This window comes from Zootoca vivipara, chromosome 13 (assembly GCF_963506605.1).
Source record: "Zootoca vivipara chromosome 13, rZooViv1.1, whole genome shotgun sequence".
Lineage (NCBI taxonomy): Eukaryota > Metazoa > Chordata > Lepidosauria > Squamata > Lacertidae > Zootoca > Zootoca vivipara.
In genome coordinates, this window is record NC_083288.1 from 53,562,350 (window position 1) to 53,580,405 (window position 18,056).

The 18,056-nt window shown below is 52.8% G+C and overlaps 1 protein-coding gene across 1 annotated transcript; it reads left to right on the forward strand.

Moving 5' to 3' along the window:
- Positions 1–736: 736 nt before the first annotated feature.
- Positions 737–11,259, forward strand: NAT16 (N-acetyltransferase 16 (putative)). The gene is made up of 4 exons (XM_060282317.1): positions 737–845; positions 4,235–4,453; positions 7,505–7,729; positions 10,684–11,259. The coding sequence occupies exons 2-4, from the start codon at positions 4,265–4,267 to the stop codon at positions 11,239–11,241; spliced, it is 972 nt and encodes a 323-aa protein (XP_060138300.1). The 5' UTR covers positions 737–845; positions 4,235–4,264; the 3' UTR covers positions 11,242–11,259.
- Positions 11,260–18,056: the final 6,797 nt, after the last annotated feature.

Below are 18,056 nucleotides of genomic sequence, written 5' to 3' on the forward strand. Positions count from 1 at the left end.
ACCCCACCTGGAGTCCTGTGTCCAGTTCTGGGCACCCCAGTTTTTAAGGATGTTGAGAAGCTGGAAGGAGCGCAGAAAAGGGCAAGGTCTGGAAACCAAGGCTTGTGAGGAACGGTTGAAGGATCTGGGGATGTTTAGCTTGGAGGAGAGAAGACGGAGAGCTCATCCGAAGGGATGACACATGGAAAAAAGGAGCCAGCTTGCTTTCTCCTGCTCTGGACTGTAAGACTCAAACCAACGGCTCCAAGTTACATGAAAGACGATTCCGACTCAACATCTGGAAGGACTTGGAAGACATTAAGAGCCGTTTTGACAGTGGAACAGCCTCCCTCGAAAGGTGGTGGACTCTCCTTCCTTGGAGGTCTTTAAGCAGAGGTTGGATGGCCACCTGGGAGGGATTCCTTGTTGAGGATTTCTGCATTGTGGGGGGTTGGGCTAGATGACCTTTGGGGGGGTCCCAACTCTACAATCAACTATATGAGGGGAGTGGAGAGCTTACATGCCCTCAAGGCTTCATCCCATGGCAGAGTGGTAAAATTGTGTGTGTGTGTGTGTGTGAGAGAGAGAGAGAGAGAGAGAGGTCTTATGGAAACTTGGAACTTTTATGTGTTCTTATAGTCAGCTAGGGGGACTGTTTGCTCCCCACCCCACTCACCCCAAGGCAGACTGAATCAAAATCCCCCCTCATTGTCCTGATTTTGTCTCCAAAGCGCCTGGGTTGAGGCCGGAGGCTGCCAGAGCCAGGAGCACCGCCACCACCAGTACAACCAGTACCACCAGTTCCCCACCAGTGAGAGCGTCCCTGGGAGCAGATCAGCCAAGTAACAACGACCCGTAAAGCAGAGGTTTTCTTTGTTTTTGTTTCCATCTGGTGTTGAACTTCTCACAAATGCCTGCAATGGCGGCGGCGGGAACAGGGGGTTCAAGGCACAGTGGCTGACTCTGGGGGGCTGTGGGGAAGGGCAGGGGGAGAACATGCGCAACGAGGGCGGGGGGCAGTTCTGGACTGGGGGGGAGGAACAGCACTAGGGCCACATCAATGGGGCTTTTCTTGGGTGGGCACCACCTGCGAGAGTCAGGATTGTAACCTGCTGTGCCTTGAAGAAGAGGCTCCCCCCTGATTGCATGTTTTGCTTCCTAATAACATATCTGGGGGGGCAAACTGTATAGTTGTAAGCCCCTTCTGGGAAAGGGGAAGCCTGGGGGCACCCCCTTTCTTAATGCACAACATGGAATGGAAACCCCCCCCCCGACAGTTATTGTCGATTTGGTCCACTGGGCACCTTCGTTTTTGAGGTGCCAGCAGCAAAATGGGTGGTTTGCTAGGACTCTGGTACTGAGCTGAATAAATGGGGGTGGGCAACCCTCGCCTAAGCGCAGGAGCTCCGACTTGGCCCCCTGGTTATGGGGGTCATGATGTCATGTGCCCCGCAGCCTCGGAACCTGACTTCCAGTGGCACCAAAGTTTTGTGGGTGCTCGGGCCCCAAGGGCCCCATCCTAAGCACTTCTTGATGGGGGGCTGGAAGGCCCTGAGGGCATTTCCCCATTTCTCCTAAGTTCCCAAGCTTGGCAAATGCGGGAGGTGGGGGAGCAAGTTCCTAAGCTGCAACTGACAACACACCTACTTCTGAGTAAACCCACTGAAGTTAATGTCCCCGCACAAGAGCAAGGAGGCTCTGGGCTGTGGCTGAGACACAGTGGACAAGGAGCTGTTTGTTTGTCTGTGCCATGTGTCAAGAGGTTTCTATCAACAACCATGAAAGCTACAGAAACACTTTTTTTTGGGGGGGTGGATTAGACTGAATACTGCCTCCGCCAGGAAATTGGGGTGGAGCCCAGGCTAGTCCTTTCCTGGAGGAGAAAAGGCTCCCCAGACCATCCGTCCCCCCCCCCCCGGCTGCTTTAGGCTGTGGAATGGATCGATGCTCATTTTGCCCACTTAACCTGAAATGTTATGGCCCCCACCTGCCCCCTCCCGCCCGCCGGTGTGGGAGAACGTTAGGAGATTCAGGGCGGGAAGAAGGTTCGCGCAGCAAGTAGCCGAACTAGAGTTAAGCATAGCTGACAAGCCAGCGGAACAGAAAGTGCTGTCGTCTAGAGCTTGTGGACATCCGATGTTGGAGGATTCAGGACTGAGAAAGGAAAGCCTTTCTTCGCGCAGTGCAGACTAAACTGCGGAACTCCCTGCCACAAGAGGCAATGGCGGCCACCAACTTGGATAGCTGCAAAAGAGGAGGAGGCGAATTTATGGAGGGGGGGGGAGGGGGAGGAGAGGGCTGTTTTCTGTCTCCACAGTCTGAGGCGGTAATAACAGTGGCTGAAAATCACCTGATATGTGTGTGTGGAGAGTGCGGCTCTTGCACTCAGGTCCTGGCTTGGGGGCTTCCCAGTTGGGGCATCGAATTGTCCCCTGTGAGGACAGGAGGCTAGACTAGATAGGCCGCTTTGGGCCCCGCCCAGCAGGTTCTGCTGACATTTTTCTGAAGGTACCCTTCCCCTCCGTTGCCCGGGGGTGGGAAGCTTGCAGGAAGAGAGAGGCTAGTTCTGCACTGGTTAGATCAGGAGAGCAGGGGGGGGGCCCTCCGTGGGGGACGCAGCCTCAGTGCACCTGGTTTTGGGAGGGGAGGGTTTTTTGTTGTGACACTTCAGCTTCCAGGGGTTACCTGGGTTTTTAACCTGACAGACAATTGGCAGGGAGAAGGACCAGGAGGAGAACATCTCCGTATCCTGTTCACATGGTTTTGAGTCTCGTTATTCTGCACAGAGTTGGAAAATGAGAAACACCCCATCTCTGTGATGCCCCATCTTAGTTTTCCCAGTAATCCCAGTTTCTGGAGTGTGTGTGTGTGTGTGTGTGTGTGTGTGTCTGTCAATGGATGAACCGGCCCCCGCCCATTATACCTCTGCGAAGAGGCCTTACCTTTGGTGACATCACCTTCCGAAAAACACACTTTCCCCCCCTTTCCTTTTACTATTTTTTTGCCTTTGAAACGTTTGTTTTTCCTGCAAACACGATTTGGATGAAGCGGCAACAGCGAAGGGTTTGGCTTTGACACACCGGCAACAAGGAGCAAAGGCAGCCCATAACTTCGGCTTGTTTGTATTTTCTACGCGCCCTAAAAAAGAAAAGAAAAGAAAAATCTGTCCGAAATGGGATCTTAAGGTGTGGCTGTGGAGGGGGAAACACACATCTTAAAACAACCAGATAGAAATAAGAGCAGAGCCACAGAGAGGAACTGTAAACAGGGCAGAGAAAACAAGATTTTTTTGGGTGGATGGGGAGGAATCATACTATAGAAGCTACGTAACCCTCCCCATCACCTTCAAAAGCACAAGAAATATTTTTGCAGTGTGAGTGTGTGTTTGTGTGTGTGTGTGTGAGAGAGAGAGACAGACCCCGGGCAGTGAGGGGGGGGGGGAGAAGCCCAGAGCCTGGGATGGGTGCAGTGCTAAACATGGCCTGCCCCACATCCCCCCCTGCTTGATCTCCCAAGTGGGGAGATTCAGGACGGATACCAGGAAGATTCCTCACACAGCACTAATTAGACTATGGAACTCCCTCCCACAAGAGGTTGTGAGAGCCATCAACTTGGAAAGAGGATCAGACAAAGTCATGGAGGAGAATATGCCCATCATGGGCTCCTGGCCCATGGAACGGTCTCCCTCCATAGTCAGAGGCAGCAAATGCTTCTGAATACCAATCTCTGGAGAGGGGCGAGCTCAGCCCTCGCACTTGGATCCTTCTTGCGGGTTTCCCATAACAGGCACCAGAGAGAACAGGAGGCTGGACAATTCCTGCCTTGCAGGGGGTTGGGCTAGATGACCCTCAGGGTCCCTTCCGACTCGCCAATTCTATGACTAGATGGGCCGTTAGCCTGATCCGGCAGGGCTCTTAGGATCACAGAACTCTGGAGCCGGCAGGGGGACCCTGAGGGTCATCTAGCTCAACCCCCTGCAAGGCAGGGACCACACCTAAATGCCCCACTGCCAGGCTGGTCCCCTTTTAGATTTGGGACTAGCGGGGTGTGGTGGGGAGGGGGCCACATCGCCCCCTTCCCCTCCCTCCCCGGGCAGCAAAGCGCCTCGAGTGCCGCCCCTTCCCTGCCCGCCCCCTTTCTTGCCCTTCTGTGTCTGTCTAACCGGCTTGTTTTCAGAGGCCCATGGAGCTTGGGGACCCCCAGCCAGCGCGGAGCCCCCCCAGGGTGGTTTTCATGGAGGTTTATCTCCCTGCAGCCGCACAAGTCTGTAGCCTCGCGTGTAGACATGAAGCTGGAGAGCCCCAGTGCCGACTCGCAGCTGGAGTTTGTGGTGGCCACCGAGAAGGAGTTCGAGGAGATCCTGGCCATGTCGAAGGGCATCTACGGGGGGTTGGACTACCTCCCCAGCCGCTACCATGCCTGGATCCGGGAGCCCAACCGCACCGTCGTGCTGGCCAAGAAGAACGGAGCTGTGGTGAGAGCGGTGGGGGGAGCCGGGCCGGCCAGCTTCATCCTCTCCCCCCACGAGAGCCTTTCCTCCCAGGGCCCCCGGCTGGCCTGAGCAGCCACGGGGGTCCCTGGGAGGCTGAGGCTGGGGGGAGAGGACCTCTGCCATCTGGGAGGCTGAAATGAATGGGGGGGGGGTCGTCTTGGTGGGTGCTGCTATGGAGCAACTCAAACTAAGGAGGGCCCAGTAAAGTCGCTGCCTGCCAGGGTCCTTGCTAGGGATTTCCTTCCTGCATTGCAGGGGGTTGGGCTGGATGACCACTGGGGGATCCCTCAAAACGCTTAGGATTCTAACCTTATCGTTGTTGTTTTCCTGCATGGGAATAGGAATGACAGTAAGCAGAAGCATAAACCCTCAGAGCCTGCAAATGAAATTTAGCTGCGGCTCCTGCGTTGCAGGGGGTTGAGCTAGATGACCCTTGGGGGTCCCTTCCAATTCTACAGTTCCATGATTCGTTGCAGGTTTTTAAGGAGAGGCCAGGTGCTTCAGCTGTGATTCCTGCATGGCTGGGGTTGTGCTGGATGACGTTTGGGGGGGTCGCTCTCAACTCTACGATTCTGTGATTCTGCAAAAAAAGGGGGAAAGGTGATCTATATAACCACAAAACCACCATGGAGGTGATTCAAATGATATAGTATCTCTCGCGTGCTAGGGATCAATAGGAAGAGAGCCATTGTGCGACCACATTTGAAATAATACGATGTGCCGTTCTGGTCGCCTCACCCCAAAAAGGATATCGCAGAGTTGGAGAAGGTTCAGAAGAGAGCAGACAAAGCGATCGAGGAAGACTGAGCGACTCTCCCTGTACGGGGAAGGGACATTTTGATTCAGAAAGCAGGTGAGGGAGTTTGTGAAATTACGCAAGGCGAGGAGAAAGTGGAGAGAACTCGTGATCACCCAGTGGAGCTGATGCTGGCGATTCAGGGCAGAGAGAAGGAAGCCTTTCCCCCCCATACAGATAAACTATGGAACTCCCTGCTGCAGGATGGCTTTTAAAGATGACTAGAGAAATTCATGCGCTGGGTTCTGCCTAGACATCTGGAGGCAGCGATGCTTCTGGATCCCAGTTGCTGGAATCTGCAGGAGGGGATTCGGATCCTGTGTTCGGATTCTGCTTGTGGGTTCCCCTTTGGGGCACCTGTTTGGCCCCCGGATGCTGGACTAGTTGGGCCCCCACTGGCCTGATCCAGCTTCATCAGGGGTCTTCTGGCCTCCTTACACTTGACTCGGCGGAAGGCAAACTGCATGTCCACGGCCCTGATCCAGGCAGATCTCCTGAGGAGAGGGAAGCTCCTGCGACCGGTCGTGTAATTTGCTCCATAGCAGGGTCCTGAGCAGCTCAAGGCCTCCTGGCACCCCCTCCCACTTTGGGGCCCCTGGTGCCAGCTTCCGGGCACCAGAGAAGAGGGGTCTCTCCACCCCCACCCCCCAGATCGCACTCTTCACACACATTGGGTTTGGGGTGGGGAGATTTGGGGGGGGGGGAGCCTGGAGCTTATGGGTAAGTCTGTTGCCCACGCGTGTGTAACGCCAGCACCGGAACTGGACGTGGCTTTCGCATTCGCCCCTCCTCATCCTGCGGGGGTTTCCAGGAAAGCGGCTGGGAAATGGAGCCTAACTCTGTCTGGTCGGATGAAATCTGCCACCAGCCGATTGTGCCAGCCTAAATCCTACTGGGGTGGTTGCGATTGGACCCCCCCATCCAGCCTTATGGTGTGTGTGTGTGTGGTGGGGGAGCACCCCCCCCCCCAAAGTCATGGGGTGTTTCCCAAAATCTGCATTGCATGCGACCTCAAACACCTCCAGGTCTTCCTGCATAAAATCTTAGTCTGGACTGTTGGGGGGGGGGGGAACTGCAGGGGTTGGAGCCCTTCCTCTGTTGGGGCTCAGTGTGCCGCCATTATTATTATTATTATTATTATTATTATTATTATTATTATTATTATTTCCCAAGAAGGCTGTCTCCCTCCTAGGCAAGGGTTGGGCATTAAAGCCCTCGCTTTCTGGGGTCACCTGTGGATGGAAAGAGCTTGACAAGCCTTCCATCGGCCCAAACTCTCAGGCCCCCTTAACTGTTACTCCTGGGCTGGGCTAGATGACCCTTGGGGACCCCTCCCGACTGCGATTCCTCCAGTTCCGGTGCCTGGGTGTTCCTCACCATCTTTCTCTCTCTCTTTTATCTCTCTCTCTCTCTCCCGTCTACTGATGATTTTATGACATTCTGTTTCCAGCTTCACTCTGGGCTTTTTCTTTTTCTCTCTCTCTCTCTGCCTCCCTCCCTCTCTCTCTTTCTCTCTCTCTCTATTTTTTTTTAATTATAAAAAAAAGAAAAAAAAGCAATGGATAAAAACCGAATGATTTTCGCTGGATTTTATTCACGTAGGTGTGTGGGGGATCAGGCCCCCCGTCCAGGAAGGTGGCGGGGCTCCCTCGGAGGAACCGTGGAGGGGCTGCTGCAGCGCGGATCCTAAATCCTTACAGTTCGGCCTCAGGACACAAGTTTCCAAAATAAATGTCTCCCTCTTTGTGTGTCTCTGCTCTTGAGACCCCCGTAGCGTAAAGGGCCCCGTCCAATGGTACTAGTATGATCAGCTTACTCTGTGACCTTCCCTATATATAAATATATATCTCTATATATATACCCCTCTATATGCCTGTATTTTTTTGTTGTTCTCTTTTTGTGTAATTGCTTAAAAATGTGTGCCAACAGCGGTTTCCCCCCTCTCCTCTCTCTCTGCCTCCCACCTCGCCCAACCCCCCCTCACCCGCCCGCCCCCACCTGCCCCCCTTCCTCACCTAACTTTGTTTAATTAACGCCACCATTTTTTCCAATTACAGATTTTTTTCAAGATTATAGGTGACTTGGTGCAGCGCACTAAGGGTTAAACTCTCTGCTCTCTCCCCTTCCCCCCTCCTCCCCTGCCCTATATCTTCCCCTCCCCTTCCCCCCTCCTCCCCTGCCCTATATCTCCCCCTCCCCTCCCGTCCCCACCCCACCCCACCCCACCCAACAACCAGATTGGGCTCCAGTCAATCTACATCATCGACTCCGGGGAGACGGCCTTGGTGGAGGGGCTCCGCGTGGCCCCCTGGGAGCGAGGGAAAGGGGTGGCCGGGGTCCTCCAGCGATTCTGCTCAGAGATGGTCAAGGAGAAGCACCCCGAGGTCAAGGTGTCGCGCTTGACCCGGGACGACAAGCTGGGACCCAAGGACTTCAAGAAGTACCGTGTCATCGCAAAGCAGGTGAGGGAACCACGCGGACAGAGGTACGCCTCCCCTCCCCGCCACCCCCGTGTCAGAGCACATGGAGGGAGGGAGGGAGGAACTCTGCGCATGCACAGAGTGACTGAGGATCAAGCCTGGCCAGCAGGGGAGCTCCCACTAAGAGATCGTAGAATTGTAAAGCTGGAATTGTAGGGATGTGAATAGATCCTGAGATCTATTCCTTCCTTGTGAGTTCAGCAGGGAGCATCCTTTTGCAGCTTAGATGGGCAAGTTTTAGGCCAGGGGTCAGCAAACTTTTTCAGCAGGGGGCCAGTCCACTGTCCCTCAGACCTTGTGGGGGGCTGGACTATATTTTTTTTGGGGGGGAGAATGAATTCCTTTGCCCCACAAATAAACCAGAGATTCATTTTAAATAAAACGGCACATTCTACTCATGTAAAAACACGTTGATTCCTGGACCGTCTGCAGGCCAGATTGAGAAGGTGATTGGGCTGCATCCGGTCCACGGGCCTTAGTTTGCCTACCCATGTTTTAGGCTTTCGGTTTAAGCAATCCAGGATTTAAGGCAAACTGGTTTTTCCTGGTATTTGCCCCTTTTCTCCCCTTAAAATAATAACCACACACAATCTTGCAAAAGGTAAAAAGAGCATTTACAGTTGTGCCTTGGTTCTCAAACGCCTTGGTACTCATCTTTTTTGGCTCCCGAACGCCACAAACTCGGAAGTGAGTGTTCCGGTTTCCAAACGTTTTTTGGAAGCCTAAAGTCTGATGGCTTCCGATTGAGTGCAAGAAGCTCCTGTAGCCAATTGGAAGCCACACCTTGGTTTTCGAACATTTTCCGGATGTTCGAACGGATTCTGTTTGAGAACCAAGGTACGACTTTACTCTTGTTGCAAAGCAGTTTTGTTCAGACTGGCTTAAAATGGTAATTCAGTTTCCAAGACATCCCTTCAGACCAGCTTTGGAGCTCAGACATGCAGATGTTCTCACATTCTTGGCTTGTTGGGAAGAGTGACGGAAAAAGAGAAAAAAGAGGATATGCCCAGGAAGGTGGGGGAAGATATCATAGAATCATAGAGTTGGAAGAGACCACAAGGACCATCCAGTCCAACCCCCTGCCAAGCAGGAAACACCATCAAAGCATTCTTGACATATGCCTGTCAAGCCTCTGCTTAAAGACACCCAAAGAAGGAGACTCCACCACACTCCTTGGTAGCAAATTCCACTGCCGAACAGCTCTTACTGTCAGGAAGTTCTTCCTAATGTTGAGGTGGAATCTTCTTTCTTGTAGCTTGAATCCATTGCTCCATGTCCGCTTCTCTGGAGCAGCAGAAAACAACCTTTCTCCCTCCTCTATATGACATCCTTTTATATATTTGAGCATGGCTATCATATCACCCCTTAACATGGCTATGCCCTCCACGCAGTCAGGGCATAGAAGGATTGTCTCTCACAGAGTCCTCTCTAGCAAGCTTACATGAAAACTCTGTCAGCTTCAGCTCCCACCATGTGCCTATTTAGCAAACCTGAATCGTTAGTTTGACTGCATTGTAAATATCCCACAGGAAGGGAGCCTAAGGATCATCTAGTCCAACCCCCTGCAATGCAGGAATAGGCAGCTGGCCAATATGGGGATTGAACCCACAGCCTGGGCATTATCGGCACAAGGCTCTAACCCACAGAGCTATCCTGCAGTTCTATGACTCTAGGGGCCCGTCCCAAAGTGGAGCGAGGGGTGGTGCTTAGTTTCTGAAGAGGCTGAGACAGGCTTCTGTGTCCTTGAACCTATGTCAAATAGGTTCTGGGGTGGAGCTGCTGGCTTTCCCCCATCCCAAGTGGGGGACTCTGGGCTTTCAAATTTCAGTGGTGCCCAAATTTGGCACCTGTCACCTTCCATTGTGAGAGTCCTTTCCTTTGTTGCATGCTCTAGTTATCTCCCGCTTGGACTACTGCAATGCGCTCTACGTGGGGCTACCTTTGAAGGTGACTCGGAAACTACAACTAATCCAGAATGCAGCAGCTAGACTGGTGACTGGGAGCGGCCGCTGGGACCACATAACACCGGTCCTGAAAGACCTACATTGGCTCCCAGTACGTTTCCGAGCACAATTCAAAGTGTTGGTGCTGACCTTTAAAGCCCTAAATGGCCTCGGTCCAGTATACCTGAAGGAGTGTCTCCACCTCCATCGTTCTGCCCGGACACTGAGGTCCAGCACCGAGGGCCTTCTGGCGGTTCCCTCATTGCGAGAAGCCAAGTTGCAGGGAACTAGCCAGAGGGCCTTCTCGGTGGTGGTGCCTGCCCTGTGGAATGCCCTCCCAACAGATGTCAAAGAGGAAAACAACTACCAGACTTTTAGAAGACATCTGAAGGCAGCCCTGTTCAGGGAGGCTTTTAATGTTTAATAGATTATTGTGTTTTATTCTTTTGTTGGAAGCCGCCCAGAGTGGCTGGGGAGATCCGGCCAGATGGGCGGGGTATAAATAATAAATTATTATTATTATTATTATTATTATTATTGTGGCAGCCTCTCAGCTCAGCAACCCGCTTTGGGTAAACCGGCCGTGCTCCCCTAAATCTACCTCTGCCCCCTCTTCCCATGCATGTTTCCGGACTGACGTCAGGTCCCAAGTGGGTGGGGTGGGGAGACTGCAAAGAGAGAGCTGTGGGGTGGGGCTGTGTCTGTCTCAGCAGGTAGAGCTGCCTTCAGTTGGTCTTGGAAGTGGAGCGCTGCCTGCTCCCTATGGTCCTGGGTTGCTTGTGGTCAGATCCTGAGAAGGAACTCTGTGATTCCATCTCAGGACCTTTCCAGATGAGGAGACTGCCTCCTCTTTCTCCTCCACCTGGTGCTGCTCTGAATTCTCCTCCTCCTCCTCCTCCTCCTCCTCCTCCTCCTCCTCCTCCTCCTCCTCCTCCTCCTCCTCCTCCTCTTCTTCTTCTTCTTCCTCCCCTTCCTCTTCCTCCTTCTCTCCAGGGGATCCTGCTGGTGCGCTTTGATGCCCAAGAGCTCCTCTCTCGCCTGGACGCTGTGGTGCTGGCGCTGGCCGAGAGCGGCTTCTGCCCGGAGCCCTCCGAGCTCCTCCTGGAGAGCGAGGTCCCTGAGGTGGTTCTGCGAGATTCCTTCCAGCGGGAGGTTCTGCCCAACCAGACCATCATCCAGGACTGGCAACCCTTCAAGGCCACCGCCGGCAACCTGGGCCTGCTGATGAAGAAGGACCTCTGCTGGGTGGTTGACCAGAAGGCCCGCCCCACCGTGGCCACCCTCAGCACCCGGCCCTTCCCCATCCCGCTGGGAGAGGACTGGTTCTACCTCAACATCGACGCCTTCGGGCGCAACCTGGCGCATGTCAAGAGCCAGCTGCTCCACCACCTGCGCCTCCAGGTGCCCACCGCCCAGCAAGGGAAGGTCATGTGCCAGCTGTTCCTGGAGCCAGCCCTGTGGTTAGACATGGCCGCCTTCTGCCAATCGGCCCTGGGCCTGGAGCTGGCCAAGGACTACACCGAACAGTACCTGCTGGAGTCCGACATCTGAGAGGTTGGGGGAGGCCAAGGAGGCAGCGGCTGGGGGCTCCGGGGTGGGTGGGAGAGGAAGGAGGGGCAGGGCCCCCTCCTCCCCTCCCTCTCCCCTCCCTCCCTCCCTCCCTCCCTCCCTCCTCCATCCCCCCATTCCCCTGCAACGCAGCACTTTCTGAGCCTTTTAACATTTTATCCTGGAAATACTTGGTTAACCCCGACCCAAACCCAGTGGTCCCCCCACCTCCACCCCTGATGTAGAGGATGACTAGATAAATATATATATATAACCCCCAATTCTCCCTTCCTTCCCTGGGCAGCAGTTAGCTGGGTGGGTGGCTGGGTCCGGAGAGCTGGATGGGGCAGCAGCGGAGAAATCAGGGGTGGCGGGGCTTGGAGGAGGTTCTTGCTGGAGCGGCTGGCTGGTCCCTGGCAAACCGTTCCCCACCCCGGGCAATGGGCACCCATGGGTGGGAGAGAGAGGAGGCAGCCTCTGTTTGGAACAATCCAGATCTTAGAGCTGTGGGTGAACCAAGAGGAGTTTGGCCTAGATTCCATTTGCACCCTGTTCTTTGCAGCCCTCGGCTCTGCTGATAATGAGCTGGGAGGTTAGGATGCTGAGATTTCACCTGCAACAGATTCCATCATTGCAAGCTCATCTCTAGGTCCACGAGGGCTAGAAACCTGGCTTTCTTTAAAACGGAGGCAAGGGTTCTCCAGGATGTTGTGGTGCAACAGACACTTTTAAGGGAAGCCCATATGAGGTCCTGGGGGGGAGGGGGGACCACCAGAGAGCCACTGGACCCAGTCAGGGCTCCTCCCAGACTTTAGTGTGTGTTTTCGGGTGGGGGGGGGCAGCGAGAGTCGCGCAGCAATAGCCCCTTTCACTTGTGCAGCCCCCCTCCGCCCAACCTTCCTCCCCCCCCAGCCAGGAGCTTAGCAACAGCTGACATGGTGACGGAGGAGGCGCCCCCCCACCCTTTGCAACGGTTGACATGGCAGCGGCTGAGGGAGCCTAGCAACGAGGCTGACGCACGGGGCGGCGCCTGGCAACGGTTGACGTGGCGATGGAGGCCGGGGATGTGATGACTGATGGCGGAACTTGCACCAAGGTCGCTGCGACCTCCCCGACCTGTGCAGAAGGGACCTTGTGGGGCTTAGCAGACCCTGGCGGACCACCTCACCCCCCCTGCCCCCTCCCCATGATCTTGCCTTGCACTCCCCCCAGCCCTTTCCCCCTAGCGCCGCTTTCAGACTGACTAACGTGCAATATTAGATTCTTGTAAATGGAGATATATTTATAAATCTATGGTGTGCAAAATGTGTGGGGAGCTTTCTTGCGCTGTGCATGGCGGCCTGTGCATGCGGGATCCCTTGGGAGTCGGAGCCGACAGGTGATCCCAGAACACACACAACACACACACCCCAACATACACAACCCCAGTTTGTGGGAACCTGGTATCCTGCTCTCTCTGTGTGGGTCCTGCTCTCTCTGTGGGGTCCCCAGGGTCATCTAGTCCAGCCCCCTGCAATGCAGGAATCTTTCGTCCAACATTGGGCGCGAACCCACGACCCTGAGTTCAAGAGTCTCCTGCTCTATTGACTGAGCTCTCCATCATGAGACATATTTATTTATACACTGTATTTTCTGCAAACACATCCTTGCACATGGGGCGGTTAACATAAAGAAATACTAGCTACCTAAAGATAGCAGCACTATATCTACACCTTACAAAAAGTATAAACATTTGCCACCGTTTTCTCTGCTTAAGATTTGCGGTTTCGTTTGAAACGTCTTTGGAAGATGCAGGACAGTCTATCTTGTGTTCCGCTTTGGTGGCCACAGAAGGGGAGAGCTGCTCTTGGGTGCTGATCCTGCTTGTGAGTTACCCATGATGGGCATCTGTTTGCCCCCTGCAGGAACGGGAGGCTGGGCTCAGTGGGCCATTGGCCTGGTTCTGCAAGCTGCTCTTAATGTCCTTACGCGCTTTTGAGCTGTTGTGGGCATCCATATGTCTCGAGAGACAATGGAGTGTCCCTCCAGGAGTGAAACCAAACCACGACATTAGCAGCATTGAAGTGGCCTCCCTGGGGTGCAAGCCTGGAGGTCCTGCCCAGAGGACAAGACTCTCAGCCTGGCTGAGGTGGTCCAAAGGAAAGCAGAGCAATCCAGTTGGGCTGCAAGAGTTGCCGGAAGGAGGCAGACAAGGCGCCATCCAACTGCCTTAGGGATGCCACTCAGGATGAAAAGGATCGAGGAGTCTTGGTAGACCACAAACCTGACATGAGTCAACAGTGTGATGCAGCAGCTAAAAAAGCCAATGCAATTCTGGGCTGCATCAATAGGAGTATAGCATCTAGATCAAGGGAAGTAATAGTACCATTGTATTCTGCTCTGGTCAGACCTCACCTGGAGTACTGTGTCCAGTTCTGGGCACCACAGTTCAAGATGGATACTGACGAATTGGAACGTGTCCAGAGGAGGGCAACCAAAATGGTCAAAGGCCTGGAAACAATGCCTTATGAGGAACGGCTTAGGGAGCTGGGAATGTTTAGCCTGGAGAAGAGAAGGCTAAGGGTGATATGATAGCCATGTTCAAATATATAAAAGGATGTCATATAGAGGAGGGTGAAAGGTTGTTTTCTGCTGCTCCAGAGAAGCAGGCACGGAGCAATGGATTCAAAGTACAAGAAAGAAGATTCCACCTAAACATTAGGAAGAACTTCCTGACAGTAAGAGCTGTTCGGCAGTGGAATTTGCTGCCAAGGAGTGTGGTGGAGTCTCCTTCTTTGGAGGTCTTTAAGCAGAGGCTTGACAGGCATATGTCAAGAATGCTTTGATGGTGTTTCCTGCTTGGCAGGGGGTTGGACTGGATGGCCCTTGTGGTCTCTTCCAACTCTATGATTCTATGATTTGTAGAGAGTTTGCACCTGACCCCTGGCTGCCTCTAAACACAATTCTTGAATGGAAGTTAAAATACACAGTTCTCATGTAAGGTCAGGGGGCAAACCCCTCCTCGTTTGTGTGTTTGTCCTGAAATCTTAGCAGACTGAAGAACCTAGCAAAGAAAGGGGTTGGGGGGGGGAGTGGAGGGAATGGCTGAAGCATGAATGGCACCCCATTCCCCCCCCAAAAAAAAGCTTTGCTCCTTTGATCACCATACTGCTTGGACCTTCATATTGTATTTGTTTTTACCATCATGCATTTAGAAGACACCTGAAGGCAGCCCTGTATAGGGAAGTTTGATGTTTTTGTATATGTTGGAAGCTGCCCAGAGTGGCTGGGGAAACCCAGTTAGATGGGAGGAATACACAGATGAGGATGATGGAATAGGATGTCCCTATTTTCATTGGAGAAATGTCGGAGGGTAGGGTTTGTGCGTCTGCAGTGCGCATTGCGCCGTGGAAGGCGAGGGGACGTCCTATTTATAAAGAAGCTTTCCAAAATTTAACGCATGAGCTGCTGCTCTCCTGAAGGATAATAAGTTTAAAAACAAAAACAAAAAACTATTGTAATATGTAAGGTTAATTGTAAGGAATGGAATGGGAATTAGCAGGGCCGTCTCAAGCCGGTCAGGCGCCCTGGCGCGGAGATCGTTCTGGCGCCCATGCCCTGGTGGGTGGGCGCAGCGCACAGCATGGCTTCCGCGCGGCTTTGCCACGCAGCATCCTCCTGCCAGCCCTGCCGCCCCGCACCACCAAGACTACCCCTAGAGCCAGGCCTGGCCTCAGTCCAGTATACCTGAAGGAGCATCTCCACCTCCATCATTCTGCCCGGACACTGAGGTCCAGCACCGAGGGCCTTCTGGTGGTTCCCTCGTTGCGAGAAGCCAAGTTGCAGGGAACTAGGCCCTCAGAGGGCCTTCTTGGTGGTGGCGCCTGCCCTGTGGAACGCCCTCCCAACAGATGTCAAAAAGGAAAACAACTACCAGACTTTTAGAAGACATCTGAAGGCAGCCCTGTTTAGGGAGGCTTTTAATGTTTAGTAGATTATTGTGTTTTATTCTTTTGTTGGAAGCCGCCCAGAGTGGCTGGGGAGACCCAGCCAGATGGGTGGGGTATAAATAATAAATTATTATTATTATTATTATTATTATTGGAATTAGAAATAACTAGGGAAATAATGCAGCAACAAGAAGAACCTTTGGACACATCAAGAACAGAGTGTAGGAACCCATTTTTTTGGGGGGAGGGAATTGTATTAAATTTGTTTTAATGTGGCTGATTTGGTAAAAATTTGGAAAACCAAAGAAATGATCTGGCAAAGAAAGAAAGAAAGAAAGACTGTGACTTTCCCCCCTTCCAAAGCTTTTTCTGCAAAACCCCATTCTTTAAAGCTGAATGAGAACAAACATCAGTTTGGGTTTTCCAAGGACTGATATTTGCTCCAGTTCAGCTTTAAAGAGCAGATTTTTGCAGGGAATGTTCTGGAGCCAAAAACAGCCCCCCCCCCCCGCCGCAAAAGAATAAACCTCAGACACACAGCTTTAAATTGTGGACTGTGGTGAACTCATGAGCAGGAACTGAATTATGAGCCAGAGACGAAATTAAAGAATATGGTATTGTTATGGTGGCGCTGTGGGCTAATCCACAGAGTCTAGGGCTTGCTGATCAGAAGGTCAGCGGTTCGAATCCCTGCAGCGGGGTGAGCTCCCATTGCTCGGTCCCAGCTCCTGCCCACCTAGCAGTTCGAAAGCACATCAAAGTGCAAGTAGATAAATAGGGACCGCTCCGGCGGGAAGGTAAACGGCGTTTCCGTACGCTGCTCTGGTTCGCCAGAAGCAGCTTTGTCATGCTGGCCACATGACCTGGAAGCTGTCTGCGGACAAACGCCGGCTCCCTCGGCCTATAGAGCGAGATGAGCACCGCAACCCCAGAGTCGGACACGACTGGACCTGATGGTCAGGGGCCCCTTTACCTTTACCTTTATAGTATGAGAGGTTATGTGCAGCAGAGGGGTAGAAATAAAAACACGGGGTGGGAGGTAAAAAAGAAGATAAATTTATTAAGTTTTGAAGCATATATGTCAAATTGTTGAATCTAGAAGTTGGCTCACAATGCCCATAACCCCTGACCATTGGACATGCTTGCCAGGGTTGGTGGGTGCTAGAGTCCAACAACACTTGGAAGGCCGCAGGTTCACCAATGCTGCTCTACAATAAAAATCAGCGCCTCTTCAGCCCACAAATTGGCATATATGTATCCTAATACTTCTAATAAATATATAAATATGCCATGAGGGCTGGCTGGAAAGTGTATGGCACCCGCAGGTCAAGAAGAGGCCAGGAGTTTGGAAGGCAACTGACTTTATTCACAGAAAGCATACAGCAAATTCTCCCCCACTCGCCTCCTTCAGCTTGAGAAGTTTTGGGAAAACAAGCTCTGGCCCTGCCTTTCCCCTCTAGATCTCTCGCCCTGGAGTCCTCCCCTACAGACAGAGACTGTGATAAGGGAGGGGGCTCCCCTAGATCGAGGGAAGTAATAGTACCACTGTATTCTGCTCTGGTCAGACCTCACCTGGAGTACTGTGTCCAGTTCTGGGCACCACAGTTCAAGATGGATACTGACGAATTGGAATGTGTCCAGAGGAGGGCAACCAAAATGGTCAAAGGCCTGGAAACAATGCCTTATGAGGAACGGCTTAGGGAGCTGGGTATGTTTAGCCTGGAGAAGAGAAGGCTAAGGGTGATATGATAGCCATGTTCAAATATATAAAAGGATGTCATATAGAGGAGGGTGAAAGGTTGTTTTCTGCTGCTCCAGAGAAGCAGACACGGAGCAATGGATTCAAAGTACAAGAAAGAAGATTCCACCTAAACATTAGGAAGAACTTCCTGACAGTAAGAGCTGTTCGGCAGTGGAATTTGCTGCCAAGGAGTGTGGTGGAGTCTCCTTCTTTGGAGGTCTTTAAGCAGAGGCTTGACAGGCATATGTCAAGAATGCTTTGATGGTGTTTCCTGCTTGGCAGGAGGTTGGACTGGATGGCCCTTGTGGTCTCTTCCAACTCTATGTTTCTATGATTCTATGATTCCTCCTCTGCTTCTGTATGACATCCAAGAGTGGGGCGGGATTGGAGGAAAGCCAGCAAGACTAGGACTGTCCTGCTGCGGGGCGGCCAGTGAGCCCCCTGATTCCTCCCAGTCTCTGTCAGCGCTCAGCCTGTCCTGGAAGGGCCGTCTTCCTCTGACCCCCCCCCCCCATCGCTCCACCATCCTGTTTCCAGCACTTCCGAGCTCAACCCTTTCCCATTGTCCCACCACCAGGACCCAGGGTCTAAGTCCCCGTCTTCCCTGGGGGGCTCCTGGGTGGAAGCCTCTCCCCCACTCCTCCTCATTCTGCCAGTTCCTGACAAAATAGGAGTGTCAATGCGCTCCATACCCAGGTGGAGGAAAAGCTTGTCAGTGCCTTCATTTGTCTTACACATGGGTAGGCAAACTAAGGCCCGGGGGCCGGATCCAGCTCAGTCGCCTTCTAAATCCAGCCTGCGGACAATCCGGGAATCAACGTGTTTTTTACATGAGTGGAATGTGTGCTTTTATTTAAAATGCATCTCTGGGTTATTTGTGGGGCATAGGAATTCGTTCATTCTCCCCTCCAAAAAATATAGTCTGGCCCCCCAAAAGGTCTGAGGGACGGTGGACCGGCCCCCTGCTGAAAAAGTTTGTTGACCCCTGGTCTTACACGTACTCTGGACCTAGATTCAGGTAGGTAGGTCTGACACAGTCAAAATATATATAAAAAATTGTCCAGTAGTACCTTAGAGACCAACTAAGTTTGGTGACGAGATGGTCGGACAGTGTTCTCGAAGTTACGAACATGAGTTTGACCAAACTG

Excerpts from the sequence above, each read along its gene's own strand:
- NAT16 (XM_060282317.1), top strand. The coding sequence starts at position 4,265 with ATGAAGCTGGAGAGCCCCAGTGCCGACTCGCAGCTGGAGTTTGTGGTG. Across the intron at positions 4,454-7,504 it reads CCAAGAAGAACGGAGCTGTG|ATTGGGCTCCAGTCAATCTA; the intron begins GTGAGAGCGGTG and ends CCCAACAACCAG. Across the intron at positions 7,730-10,683 it reads ACCGTGTCATCGCAAAGCAG|GGGATCCTGCTGGTGCGCTT; the intron begins GTGAGGGAACCA and ends CCTTCTCTCCAG.